At 54.0% G+C, this 13408-nt stretch overlaps 6 protein-coding genes across 6 annotated transcripts; 4 read left to right on the forward strand and 2 right to left on the reverse strand.

Moving 5' to 3' along the window:
- Window positions 1-1799: 1799 nt before the first annotated feature.
- Window positions 1800-2084, forward strand: VTJ04DRAFT_8750 (uncharacterized protein; the record flags this gene model as incomplete). The annotated part of the gene is made up of 2 exons (XM_069367221.1): window positions 1800-1853; window positions 1899-2084. 2 exons carry the CDS (start codon window positions 1800-1802, stop codon window positions 2082-2084), a joined length of 240 nt encoding a protein of 79 aa, XP_069215571.1.
- Window positions 2085-2184: 100 nt separating this feature from the next.
- Window positions 2185-2448, forward strand: VTJ04DRAFT_8751 (uncharacterized protein; the record flags this gene model as incomplete). Its single annotated transcript, XM_069367222.1, has 1 exon — window positions 2185-2448. One exon carries the CDS (start codon window positions 2185-2187, stop codon window positions 2446-2448), a length of 264 nt encoding a protein of 87 aa, XP_069215572.1.
- Window positions 2449-2556: 108 nt separating this feature from the next.
- VTJ04DRAFT_8752 (uncharacterized protein) lies at window positions 2557-3018 on the reverse strand (the record flags this gene model as incomplete). Its single annotated transcript, XM_069367223.1, has 1 exon — window positions 2557-3018. One exon carries the CDS (start codon window positions 3016-3018, stop codon window positions 2557-2559), a length of 462 nt encoding a protein of 153 aa, XP_069215573.1.
- A 691-nt stretch (window positions 3019-3709) lies between these two features.
- Window positions 3710-4060, reverse strand: VTJ04DRAFT_8753 (uncharacterized protein; the record flags this gene model as incomplete). The annotated part of the gene is made up of 1 exon (XM_069367224.1): window positions 3710-4060. One exon carries the CDS (start codon window positions 4058-4060, stop codon window positions 3710-3712), a length of 351 nt encoding a protein of 116 aa, XP_069215574.1.
- A 3189-nt stretch (window positions 4061-7249) lies between these two features.
- Window positions 7250-7563, forward strand: VTJ04DRAFT_8754 (uncharacterized protein; the record flags this gene model as incomplete). Its single annotated transcript, XM_069367225.1, has 2 exons — window positions 7250-7438; window positions 7504-7563. 2 exons carry the CDS (start codon window positions 7250-7252, stop codon window positions 7561-7563), a joined length of 249 nt encoding a protein of 82 aa, XP_069215575.1.
- Window positions 7564-12077: 4514 nt separating this feature from the next.
- On the forward strand, window positions 12078-12440 carry VTJ04DRAFT_8755 (uncharacterized protein; the record flags this gene model as incomplete). The annotated part of the gene is made up of 1 exon (XM_069367226.1): window positions 12078-12440. The coding sequence occupies one exon, from the start codon at window positions 12078-12080 to the stop codon at window positions 12438-12440; it is 363 nt and encodes a 120-aa protein (XP_069215576.1).
- Window positions 12441-13408: the final 968 nt, after the last annotated feature.

Consider the following 13408-nt stretch of genomic DNA (forward strand, 5'->3'; position numbering starts at 1 on the left):
GTCCTCCAAAACTCTCCCGTCTGCCGTCGCCCGTTCTTCTGTGCTCCGTGATGGAGCCAACCGAACGCCTTCTCCGGAGAACAAAGCCTCCAATCTGCTGGGTCGGATGACCTTCCCACTCATTCCAACCCCTTCCATTGGCGACGGGAGTATGCTTTCAAAGACACACTGTCAAAAAAGTACGATGCCGAGTCAGGTCTGCTGGCCGATGGCGTGTCGTCCCAAGTTTCCAGCACTAACAAAGGAGACGTTCCGTGCCGGCAAGGCTGGTAGAAACTGGGAGAAACACAGTCAGCCAGAAGCTTTCCCCAGCTTTTTTCTTACTGTCAACCCTACGGAATCCTGGCTTGCTACGGATGTGTTTACCCCATTCAGGTCGGGATTTTCCATGCTCGCTCGGGGCGGTAGTATTCCGTAGTTGTGCCACTCCATCTCCACAAAGCTTTTTTGATGCCAATTGGAACCTGGAGAATCTTCCAAGCGCTACACCTACTCCCCTTATCCACTTCGCCAAGGGAAGAGCCAAAAAGGTACAAGGAAGGTTAAAAAGATGGAGACGATGAGTAAAACTCGCCCCATCCATTCAGGACGCCAATGTCAAAATGTCAGAGCACAAGGTCATAAGGGCAAACAAAAAAAATCTCCTGAACCCACCTCGCCCCTGACGAGCTAAAAGCTTCCCGCCTTTACAACGGGGTTGACGCCTGTAGACATGAATGACGGACCCGTGAACAAAAGAGCCTTAATTGTATACGGCAAAGCCCGCTAGCGACCATATGATCCGGCACTATAGCATTCTTGTTTGTCATGAACCGCCCACGTGTAGGAGCACAGCGGGCTCTATTGGAGTGCCCCTTGATCTGGATGTTCTCTCGTCACCCCAGCCGAAGGGAACCTAAACTACCTACTAAGTGCTAGCAGAATGGATGTAAATTCTACACAGTACGCCCGAGGAAATAGGGGGCCACCAAAATGTCGAGTCCACAGCACGCAATGCCATGCAAATCTAGCATGATTGTTGTTCCGGTGCCCTAGGCGGTTTGTGCAAGACGGCAGCAGGATTCCATTTTCAGCTGAAACAACAAACACAAAAAAAACCTGCGGCAGTGAGGCACACCAGACAAACCACATCCCCTCCCTATCTATGAGTGTAGGCTACTGAAGCGAGAAGGATTCTGACATTGCAATGGGCGGCACGGCTTACTGCTTGCGGCGCCGGTCCCATATCCGATGTCTGTCTGAACCAGCCCAACGGCCAGACGGAGATCCCCACCCATTACCTGGGCTACGAATAGCTCAGCTCAACAAAGACGAAAGACTCTTTCAGAGATCGCATGTACGTACATAGGAACCTACCCATCGGGACAACACCCGGCTCGATCGATCGGCACAGTCTTGCCGTGTGGTGTCAGACAGAACAACAACGACGCCAAAATAAGAGCACATTCGATTTTCGAATCCCAATCCAGTCGAATGATATCCAACAAAGTGGCCCAATAGAACCTACCAGTGCGGGAACACGGGTACCGTTGCAGGACACCGCCGGCCGCCTTTGCAGCACAGCAAAACCTACCACAGCCAAGTTTTACTCCGCTTCATTCCCGCTGCTTGGCTGGCTGCTTCTTTGGCAGCACGACAATGGACGAAACAGACTTCGGTACGCATAGCCGAGAGAGGGGGCAACAACACCATCGTAGGTAATGCGGAGACGGTCAGGGGGGATGTGGCTAGCATTGGGAGCTACTTATGTAAAAACTCCATCCATCTAGGCTGGGTGTCAAGTGGAGATAACTTATGACATGTACATACTTAGGCACATACTCACAGCTGGAGACATAGCTAGGTACACACACGTAAGTATGCATGGATGAGCAAGCATGGTGGACACGATGGCAAAGGACAAGAACAAGTGGTTGGTCTGGAACAAGGCTCAGATTTTTGGATGGCTGTCGATCGAATCAATCTCTGTGGTGATGATGATCCCCCAACGAACCACCCCCTTCCCTTCCCTTTTCCACTCCAGACCCCTTAGGTGCCAGCCATTGGGCACCTACAGCTCAACCTCTCGCTTCGAGGGGAGCTGAGGAAAAAGTTTCCTTGTGAATCCCACACCCGAGTGTGTTGTTCCCTTGACACCAATGCCCTTGATTCCCCCAAAACCATATCCAAAGAAGCCCAAAACCCATGTGTGATGATTGCTCAAGACAGAACCCGCCCAAGTGTATCGCTGGTGTAATACACGAAAAAAACCCAGACCCGAAGAACACCCTTGCCCAAGTTCACAGACGCCTTGCCCAAAGGTTGTTGCCCAGTACAGTAAAAAAGAGACACAGAAAACACTCAACCCAACCCAGAATTCCGAACCCTGAAGACTTTTTTATGATGCTTTGCTCCGATGAATGCAATTCTTTTTTTTGTTACAAGCCCGAACCAACAAAGGAAAATTGAGTTAAAGCCCGTATGTGTAAGATTGAGTCGTGTGATGATGAGTCGTAAGAAGGTTGTGTCGAGTGGAGAAAGGAGGTGTCGTGTAAGGCAGCGAGTCGAAGGATCAACTCACGCCGAGCGACGGCGCTGGAGGCGGACCGACTCGAACGAGTGGGCGTAGGCGCGCAGTTCCCTCGCGTTCTTCTCCGTCAGGTGTGTCGCCGAGGCGTCCGGGGCCGTTGATGAGCTGGTGTTGCTGCTCCGCATCGAGCACAGGCTGGTGAAGGACGGCGATGGGGACAGGCTCTGTGTTGACCCGCGGCGGGAGCCGGGTTGGCTGCTGCTGCCGAAGGAGAAGTCGTAGGCCGGGGAGAGGTAGAGCTTTGTTGGGCTGCTAGTCGACTTCGCGGGGGCGGTGAAGGAGTTTGTCCAGTCGAGAGGGGTCGTCAAAGCGGGTGAGCTGGCGGCCGAGCTTGGTGTTGATGATGTCCGCTCGTAGTCAGCCAGACGGCAGGATTCGGAGCAGTAGATGGCACCGTCGGTTTGCCTGTCACAGCCGAGGCAGAATTGGTGGTCCCAGTCGAACGACATTGTGGTGGTGAGTATTAGACGATGTTAAGTTGTGGAGGCGGAGATAGAGTGTCGACAGAAGTCAAGGGAGCTTGGATTGTCGGAGTGTCAGATGGTAGAGTGTCGAAGCTGATGTTGTTCGAGTGTCTGGTATGTGTTGGTAGTTGTTTTGTGTGGTGTGTGGTCAAGTATGGCGTGGTGGTTGCCGTCGTCGTCGTTGGGTGCTGTTGGACTGAGAGAGCGAGACCAGAAGGGAGGCTTCTCGGAGGGGAAGCGTGGGTTATAATAAACTGTCGAGGTGAGGTTGACTCATAGCAATGCCAATTCAAGGCGGTGATGGAAGTGGAAACAAGGAGAGTGGGTTGTCTGACGACGATGGAGAGCTTGCGTGCTGCTGCCAAAGCGGGAGTGAGGTCCAAGAGAGCTGGGGAAGCCCGGGTTAAGTATCCTGGCTGAGCGGTTGCGTGCTGGCGGCACAACTGACGAGCGAGGCAAAGAGCCCATGACCACAAAGGACCCACGAGGACTGAGGCACCCACGACTGAACCAGCGGATCCGGTACCTGGCTTTCACAGACCAAAACGTATTTCTGCGCACAAATGGGCGGAAAAGTACCTAGGGAGATGTACCCCTGTGTGTTGCTCATCTAGGTGGGGACTGTCTCGCTGCGGACAGAGGCTGCAGTCTGCACTATTCCCAATTTGTCATGGTCTCAGGGCAGGGGTCCTTGAGGAGCCTGGGGGTCAGGGGGTGCAGAAAACTCTTCTTGCGCACGACGGGGTGGCCATAACAATGGTCTCTTCGTGGCACCACCCCCCGTCATTTGTGTGAGAGAGGGTGGAGACTGCTGGGGACGCTTGTCGCTTGACGCCATCTTGGCGGGCCAGGGCACCATCACGGGCTCCGTGAAGGCCGTGAAGGGCAGAGCAGTGAACGGGGCGTGCGTCCAAGAACGGGCGCGTCCCGTGAGAAGGCGTCCTGTGTGCGCAATTGTCCACAGCCATTCGCGATTCATGACGAGGCCGTCGCCATCGCCAGAACCTTGGGAAGGGTGTTTTCGCATCACGGAGGGAGTGTTCGTCAGTCTTCATGCTATGATTGCCAAGCCAGCCTGGAAAATTTTCTGTTTCTTCCGGTCACTTCACTCCGTGCGGCCTGATTGTTCTGCTGACCTGACGTCTGAAAATTTTCATGTCAGGCCCTTGGATTCGGGCTGGTTCCAGTGCAAGCCATGGATTTGATGACGAGTTATCCCTGATTTGTCTGTCGAAGGCAAGAGACGATGGAAAAAATCTTTCAACTCCAAAAACAGTAAGGCAATTCAGCTGGAGGCAATGACACCAGAGCAGCCGCTAGTCAGACGCTATTGTCTGCTGCCAGTTTGTGAGTCCTCCACGCAGCGGCACTGGCACCAGCACCAAACCGTCCACTCGGGGGTGCAGTTGGCTCTGGTTAACGCTATCCAGTAGTGTTTGCGGCCTCAGGCTTGTCCGGTCTCAATTATGAGGCGTTTCAACCAGACAAATTTTCTCCTACACGCTCATCCAATGGAGATCAGATGAAGACTGCGTGCCGCGGTCGACGGGCTGGACCTCAAATTTGCTGCTGCTGGGCAATGATGAAACTCAGTGGCTGTACTCTGAGTGCTGTTGTGTTGGCTTCAACGACTACCCACGGACTCCTGACCCCCGGTGACCATAACCATCAATGCCATCATAATAGTCGTCATCATCTACGAGTCCTCCGTCATCGGCATCCAAACCCTTCTCTCACCTCCGTCCTGCCGTGTCCCGATGCTCTCACCACAACCGAGAACAGCAAGCCAGAGAAAAACAGCGGGTGTGAGGAAAAAAACAGCAGATAGGGTGCGTGGGGGTTTCGCCGGCTCGTTCGATAGGGAGAAAGATATTGGGGTGAACCCGTCGCAGAACGTAGACGCCGAAAGGGTACGTTGACCGATAGGTCGGTTTTGCAGGTCGCAGCCGGCTTGATGATTGATGAGCAGGAGACAAAGGGGTCCGGAGACTGCTGAAGCTCCTTTTGCAGTCTGCAGTACGACGCTGCCTCCTTCCAGTAGGTCCTTCAGCATCGCACACGCGGCCTTGGGGACGCCGGACACAGACACGCACAAAAGGCTTGGAGAGCTTCCTCTTCCAACCCGATGTGCATCTTTGGACGGTATGACAGGCCGCCGCAACAGCAGCAACAACAACAGTAGGAGCCGGGAGACGCAAGCAAATATCGCAGCCACCATTATCCGCCCAGTCATCTAGCTTCGGTTCTGCCGGCGGTATCCCTTCAACTCCTTTGGCTTCTCCGTCCTCGGAGGGTTCGTCTATCAACGGCTGGATATCTAACCGGACGTCCAACACGAAAGGCCGCTCTTACCCGGCGCCGTCGATGCTGCAGAAACGGAAGTTGGCGATGTCGGCGAGGAAAAAGATTCCGTCATTCGCTCGCTGCTCTGCTGGCGAGACCATCTTCAGTCACACCGACGCCGACATCGTTGAGGCACCAAAAAACCTCTCAAGGGATGGCTGATGGTGTCGAGGTGTTTTTGTCATTGCTCAATTCCGCAGCGTGGCAAAACGTATCGTCTCGGCTCGGCCTAGCTCGGGTACCTAAGGTTTGGATGAATGTCCTGTCCGATCTACTTACAGAGTGCTACTACTACATCCACTCTTCAATCCATCATGCCACCCCCGGGAATACCGTTTGGAGAGGATTTGAGTGGCTTGTGATAGCCCCGAGGCATGCACGCAGATGAGGCACGCTTCGAACTGGCCCTTCGGCCTGACGAAGTGTCCTTGAGTGGTGAGAAGCTGTCTTGCCCAGCCCGCCACAGCTGTGTGTTCCCACGGGGTGGCCTGTTCGGATGTGTGTCCCTGCCAAATGTCTTTGTCTGTTTTTGTGCTCTTGAGGTCTTGATCGGCGCTGCACATCCTCCTCTCCCCGCATCTGAACACCTGAACACACACACACACACACACCGCGAACTGGCTGAGGCCAAGTGTGAGACATCAGACTGACCGGGCTTCGATGCTCGACGTCGAGGATCGAGGACAGGCAGACAAAGCAGATCATTGCAGCCTGGACTCGGGCCGGAGAATGGAACTCCAGGCACCTCAATGAACACACAAGTGAAGTCAACATTAACAATACGACACCATCAAGGTGTTCATCGTCGTCATCCTCCAGGTTTCGAGAACCCCTTTGCCTGTCCATCTTTCTCCACTCTCCATTGTGCGATTGCTACGCTGCTCCCCAGAACTGCCTGCCTGCCGCACCGGCCCCGCCTTAACCCCCTTGTCCGAACTCATCCCCCGAGCTAAACCGCTTCCGATCGGACCTGCAGCATCAGTCCTGCAAACCGTCAACGAATCACGCTGGGTCCCGTCCTGTGTTGCAACCCAAGCTCCCGTTGAAGAAGGCAGGCTGGTCTGTCTTGACTCTTCAGCAAAACAGAAAGTAATGCAGAGGATAATTGAGGATTTGCAGCAAGCAGCAAGCAGCAGCAGGGCAGCAGCCACAGCAATGAGGGCTGGGAAGTGAAGATGGCACCCAGCCGTCCATCCATCAAGGTCCCCATCCCCGTTTCAGCATAGCGTCCGACGAATTGCCGGGCCATGTTTCTGCTGTGTGATGCATGTTTGTGCTTGGAGCTCACCTTGTGTTGAAAGCTTGAACTTGCCAGGGATAACTGCTATCAGCAGATGAAAGAGAAACCCAAGACGTTGCTTACCCTGTCTTGTCCTCGACAGAAACACTGATCCATGGTGGCTTCAAGGGTTAGGCAAAGCTTCACGCTGGGGTGTGCGTGCAGTCGGCATTCGGAGCAAACCTCCAAGTTCAAACTTCCAGCTTCAGATCAGTAAGCAAAAAAGCACTACCGGACGTTAGGCCGCATCAGAGGTCGATGTTATCAGCATCAGGCTGCTTTGGACGGGGATGGAATACGCTAGTAAAACTGACTGCTTACCCCAGACTCCTCTTTTTGATATTCCCATCACTTGACTTCCGTCATCCAACACGTGAAGCTTATCACTACCTCAAACCAAACACGGCATCATCCTCAAGATCCCAGGTCCTTGCTGATACAAACCCGACACAACTACATGGACTCACCTCGGCACAAGTTTCTCTCTCCGCCCACATCCCATCATCACCGGGCGGCATCTCAAACACCGCCATGGACAGAACAACGATTGACCTACCGACAACTACCGCCCGACACCCTGTTCCTAATACAACAATGACCAATGATCTCGTCACGACGGGCATTGCCGTGACCGTTGTCGCTCAAGGAAATGTCGCCGTTACACCCGGCCCATTCCGCGGCTGCCGGGATGCGTCCCCCGACCCCACGCCCGTCACCCTTTTCGGCGGCGGGGCCTTTTTTCTGTATACTGTGGATGGCCTGACATTGAGCAGGTTGTTGAGGGTGTGTTATAGTTTGTGTCCCAGCTTCTGTAGGGTCGTGGGCGGTTGTGGCACGATGCCTACCAGCGGACCAGTAGACATATACTTCCTCTCCCGACTCCTAGCTACTACTTCCTGCCTCTCTGATGAGCTGAGGCAGCAAGCGTTTGAGTCTAGAGAGCCCGACCAACACCCGAGGCATGCTACAAAGCCCAGTGTATACTCCGTATGTGTTGCTTGCGACATGCTCCACAACATCTTCATCTCCGTCCCGCCGGCAATTGGCGGGAGATTTTTCTGGCTGGGGTTCAACAAGTTGCTTCCCAATTCCCAAGGATGCCCATCTCCGGCATCCCCGGCCTCATAGACTCCGGGTCATTACAATCGGGAGTTGAGTTCAGCGAGATGGGACATTAAACCATGTCAAAACCTCGTTGCCACAGCTATAACATTCTATGAAGTAGTACTCTGTATGAAAGTCGACCTACATAGTCGGCACTGTCGGCTCGAATGTGGATTCAACGGGCGCGCCATCACCTGTTCCCGGAGCGGGCCGTGGCACGAGTTGTATGCATGAATGTCGTTCTGGCGCCCGCGGTCGTGCCATGCCACGGCCGGCCATGGGACGATCCAATCCACTCTGGATGCAACGCTTTTTAACTTTTCGGCAGAGCGTAACGCAGCCAAAAGCTTTGGGGCAAAAGGGGGTTACAACGCGCTGCGCAATATTGCAACCAACCAACACAATGGCCTACGACTATTTACTGTGTAGTGGTGATGAGTAAGAATGGGATTGTTTTGGCGGGGAGGTTGGGCACGCTTGATCACGTTGTTTTGACGAGATTGTGGTTCCGATGGCGCTGGAGGCTGGTGCAAAGACGTCTCCAAGTGGTGTGTATACTTGTATACTGAAGTTCTTGTGTTTCATCTGAGACGGCATGGAAAGCAGTCAATTACTTGCAGAGTCGCGACGATGGTGGAGAATGAATATCTCCAAGACACGGGACGAAACCCATCCAACGAACGATTCCCCATTCCGCGTGGGGAGGTTTCGAGACGTTGAAAGTGAAGTGAAAGGGGCATCAGTTAAGATGGGGAATCGAGTGATATCGGATTGTGAAGCTCCACAGATCCCGCAGTGTCCTCGGGGAGGTGATTTGCTGCACCACGACGCCGCCGGCGACGATGCCTGTTTCTGGTGTTGGGTCGGTTCGAACGTTCGAGGAAGAGGACCCCCCTGGCATCCCTGACTCGAACCCCCATGTTCGCGATATCTCGAGAAGGAATGGCGTCCGCGTTTCGGCAGCCGGCTACCGAGGAATCGTGATCTCCCCCCCGCCCTTTCGCAATCTGGCATCGACCCCCCTGGACTGTTTGGGGGATGTGAGAATGAAGATGAGGTCATGATGGGGAAATGCCGGGCAATAATGGTCAATCCATGGATGCCTCATCGGAAACCCGTCACCTGGTTGCAACAGGCGTTGAATTGCGGTGGTGCCATCATCTAACAAGTTTTGCTACATCGCACGCAAGGAGAAAAAAAAAGTTTTTTGCTGGTCCCCAATCTCGTGCTTTTGTGTTGTCCCAATTGTCACGGGATCTGTGTTGCAGCTCTCCGTCCGAGGTCTGGATGCGCCATGCCTCCGCGTCCTGCCTGTTGTCGGCGATCGACTGCGCGTCTTGCCGCCAGCGCTATCGACTTCGTTCCTGCAAGCAGATAGTAGACAGATCTCCCACACGCCCGTCTGCCTCGCTTCTTTTCTTTTGCGTCGAGTTGGTGGGCGGGGTGCATAGGCAGAGCATTGCACTGCTGTTATAAGTTAGGGTATCCAATATATCCTACTACGCTACGACGTGCCCTGCGTGGGTGTTACTAGTGACGGGTCTGAAGCAATTACGCTGACCCCCACGACGGCGGGATAGGACCCAGTTCGATGGGGGAACAACCCCATTACCAGCCAGACAGAGAGGGAGATATGGCCACGCCCGACCTCACCGTTCTTGGCTCCGGTCTCTGGACCAGAGGTTGATATCTTCCGGTTCCGAGGTTGCCGACTCGTGGCTGGCCGCGACAGAAGGGCAAGAAGAGTCAGGCGCGCAAGTTGGGCGAAAAAGAAGACAGACCAGACATATTTAATTCAATGCGTGGGAGACAAAAACAGCGTCAGATGTCAATACACGGCAGCAGACTAGGGACCGGTCTGAGACTTGAGCTTGACAAAAGCATGTCGTCCTGTCGTCACGTCGGCATCCGAGACAATCGGATGTGAAGCCCAGTGAGGGCCGAGCAGGAAAGAATGGCAACAGGAAGTGCCTTCTTTGAGATCCGATGCTGTCGGACCGAGTTACGAATTTGGGTTTTACTCTTGAGCACCTTGTTGCAATCTCAATCGACAACACGGAAAGAGTATCTCTAAACCCAGCAAGGCCCCGGCCGGCCAACGCCGAACGGCGCCCGCAGCGCCGATATCTCACAGCAACCCGCACCCGAAACAGGTCGGATATGAGGCGCTGATCGGATGCAGGCACCCAGCTGAAAGACAAGCCTCGGACAAACCTTTTTCTAGACGTGGCTTGCATCGAGCTGCCCCAGCTTTTACCTAATGGGTGAGCTGAGCATGTCGTCATTGCGAAAGGTTGGGTTCAACTGGCTCCAGATACGAAGCCATCCCCAGCATCTTTCTGTTGCAGGTGACCAAGATCTCGGGATCGGGACATTTTTGTCAACCAAGTTAGTGGATGGATGCAGGTGCCTCAAGGGTTGTTCGGCAAGCCACACTTCTTTCGATGTCGATCAGTTCTTTTTTTGCGAAGCTCAGTTTTGCATGAAACACACAGAGGGCATGCAACAACAACGTCACGAGTCACAATCAACCGTGTCGCTCTCGCCGCGTGCCATCCAATGGTGTCGTTGAGACTGGCAACCGGGGAGGACGGGCGAGAGAGACCGGGCCGATGATCACTCGGGAAGGAGAATCTTTCTCTTGTATTCTGAGGGGTTGTTCACCTTTCACTTGAGAAATTCGCCACAAGTCTGGAATCTGCCATCTTTAGCTATCTTTGGCGGCTTGGCTGAACCTGGAAGTTTGTTGTCCGTTGGTTGCGAGGTGGATTGGTGTGTGGTGGTGGTGGAACAGCCGAACCACTTTCGGTGAGGGGCCAATCATTCTTCTTGAACCTCGGAATGACCAAGGTGAACAGGCTTTGACATCCAATTGCTGGTTGGTTGCACGCTAACAACACCCCTCTTCAGTAGCGCTTGATAATGGTGTGGTTGAAGACTGACTAACAACAGGTTTATTTTAGCGTAACTGTACCAGGTCATTTGGACAGCCAGCCCTGTGATGGTGATCAGAGTGAACACCTGTTCGTCCTCGACGTCATAGCTACGGGCAGATGGTGATCGACAGGCAACTAAACTTCCACTAACTTCCAGAGGCCAGCCACGCTATACCATCTCGGCGATAGTGCCTGGTTGCCTTCTTGAGTGGTTTGACCTCGAAAAAGAAAGGTCAAATGAAAAAAAAAGTTGAGGGTGTGTCCCCCCAGCCTCGACCCAACTTTTCGCGGCCCTCATGATCGTGGTGACACCTCCATCGCCCCAAACCGGCCACCCTTCTGTCTCAGCCAACCCGCAACACGAGGGACTGGGATTTGGAAGGATGCCAGCCGGCCTTGTTGTTCGGTGTGTTCACCTACGGTGAACTCGGTGGCGTGCCACTGCACACACAACACCACGCAAGCATGGATTGATGAATCATCGCCGTACGCTAGTTATCGTATCGCCGACGTTGACGCTGGGATTGCAAAAGGACATGGTGGCTTGTCGATCGCGACTCTGCTGCCTTGAACACCCAACACCCCCCTTGGAAGAAAAACTTGGGAGGCCGTCCGAGAAGGGGATGGCGCGTGTCGAAAACATTTTTGTGCTCTCGTCAGCCTGGGGACGAGATTGGCGCTAGGATCTCGATGTTGGCTGGTGAAGGTGTTACATCGCTCGTGGAGCGCTGAACTAAACAGCTTTTGTCGATTCAGTCAGCACAGGGGAACTTGTGTTGTTCAGGGGCGGCACTCCTGAACGGATACAATGCGATGTTCGGAGTTTACTGTGGACGACAGAGCAGAACCTATTTCTGAACCCTGGACGCAAAAATCCATGTCTACCGAAGAAAGATGAGTGTAAAAAAGTGGTGGGTGATTGGTGCACAGCTGGCTGCTCCAGAGTCGTGAACACAAACATTCAATCCCATGCAAACCTGAAATCAACGGCCGGGCGCCAGACACGGGCGTCAAGACAAGATTTCCATGTTCAGTCGTGCCCCTTTTGCACACAGAATGGTTTGCATCTGGCGCTTCACCAAGACTGGAAGTGTGCCCCGCCTTGCATGGTCAACGCCAACTGACCTTCGCTCTCACATCTCAGATCCCCCCTGGGGGAGCGTTGACACGGCAGTTGAGATAATGCCGGCTTGTGTTGTTTCTTTTTTCCCAAAGATTACTTTCCGCCCAGAGAGGACGGAACTCCGAGAGGTTAAACCCTTCTCGAGCAGCAAAGCATGAACCTCTAGATTATTTCGCCGAAGAACTTCTCCGGCCCTCCGTCTTCCGTACCAGTACACCTCCGGGGCATATCGCTGAAAACACAACATTAACTTTTCAAGATGGTGTTCGTCGCGAGGCCATCTCTGTTTCCGCAGTCTTGGCCCAGGATGACTTGCATGGAGAGTTGCATCTTTGGCCACGAGGCGGGAAGTCTCCGAACCTGGTTGAGCTCGAGCACACGAGGGCCACCGCCGCCGAGCGACAGACAAGCCTTGTTCCCCCAGCCGAACGAGAAGCGCTGTGGCGACGCTGATTGGCAGTGCGGCGAGAAGGCTTGGGAGATCTCGAGACTGGACGGTGCTCATTGGCTGGATCTGACTTCGGCTCTCATCTTCAAGCCTTTTCTCCCCTTTCGCCTGCGTCGAGTTAGCGCTGGCGTTGCAGTTTCGTTTTCATCCACTTGTTCAGATCCTGCTAGTTAGCTGCCATGCATCTGGGGTGCAGTCCTTCCGGGTGCAACCACGGAGAATTGTTGCTGCTGAACGAGTTGCTGAAACAAGTGAAAACAAACGACTTGGAAGGGCGTGTGAATTCACTACATGAAGGACTTCGCAGGGGACGCGATGAAGGCGTCTCGCTTGATTGTTGGCTCCATTCGTTCTGCAAGGGACTCGTGCCCTCACTTTGCCAGGACACACAAGACCTGGGAGGCGAGAGGTATTCGAGACAGTGTATTGCACCACAAGCGCTTCGGGGAAGCTGGGGGAGGCGTTGTTGGGCGTTGCTGGGCGTAACTATCGCCGTCGGTTGAGTCCAGCCCCGAAGACTAATGACGGAGTAACCTTTTTGACGGACAAGCCTTTGGTGCTCAGACGGTTGGGGTCATGTTGGCTTTCGGGCATTCTTCGAGGCTCTCAGAATCGACCTAGCCTCGACAAGTTCAAACAAGTGAACTGCACCAACGCCAACAATGATCCCCTTTCACTTCTCCCTCACGTCAGCTCCATCCATGATGATGAGCCTCAACGGCTGGGCAAAATCCAGCAGGGATTCTGCGAGAGTCTATTCCCCAATTGCACCCCTTGCCAGGTGCAGAATTGCATCATGAAGGGCAGCGAAGATTTTCGGGGTGGAGTTGTTGGTCAGGCTCCCCTGTCGTTCCTCGATGCCCCACCTGCTAACCAAGGTGGGGCGCTGCCTCTTTTTGCTCAGAGTGGATACGAACTATCGCCGCAGAGGGAATAGCGTTCCTGGCCCGTGCCAAGCCCCTTGCAGGGAACCCCTCTCTTGGGAACAAACACGACGCCAAGCCTTCAACGACACACCCCTCCCCGCAATTCTGGCAAATGCAGGTCTGGCTGAAAGGGGAATGGTGAGGATTTGGCTGACGGGCGCAGGGGCTGCCAATGAGGAATCGCGTCGGCACCTCACCGAAATCTGAGAATCTGAC

This window comes from Mycothermus thermophilus, assembly GCF_041956435.1.
Source record: "Mycothermus thermophilus strain CBS 625.91 unplaced genomic scaffold VTJ04scaffold_6, whole genome shotgun sequence".
NCBI classification, from domain to species: domain Eukaryota; kingdom Fungi; phylum Ascomycota; class Sordariomycetes; order Sordariales; family Chaetomiaceae; genus Mycothermus; species Mycothermus thermophilus.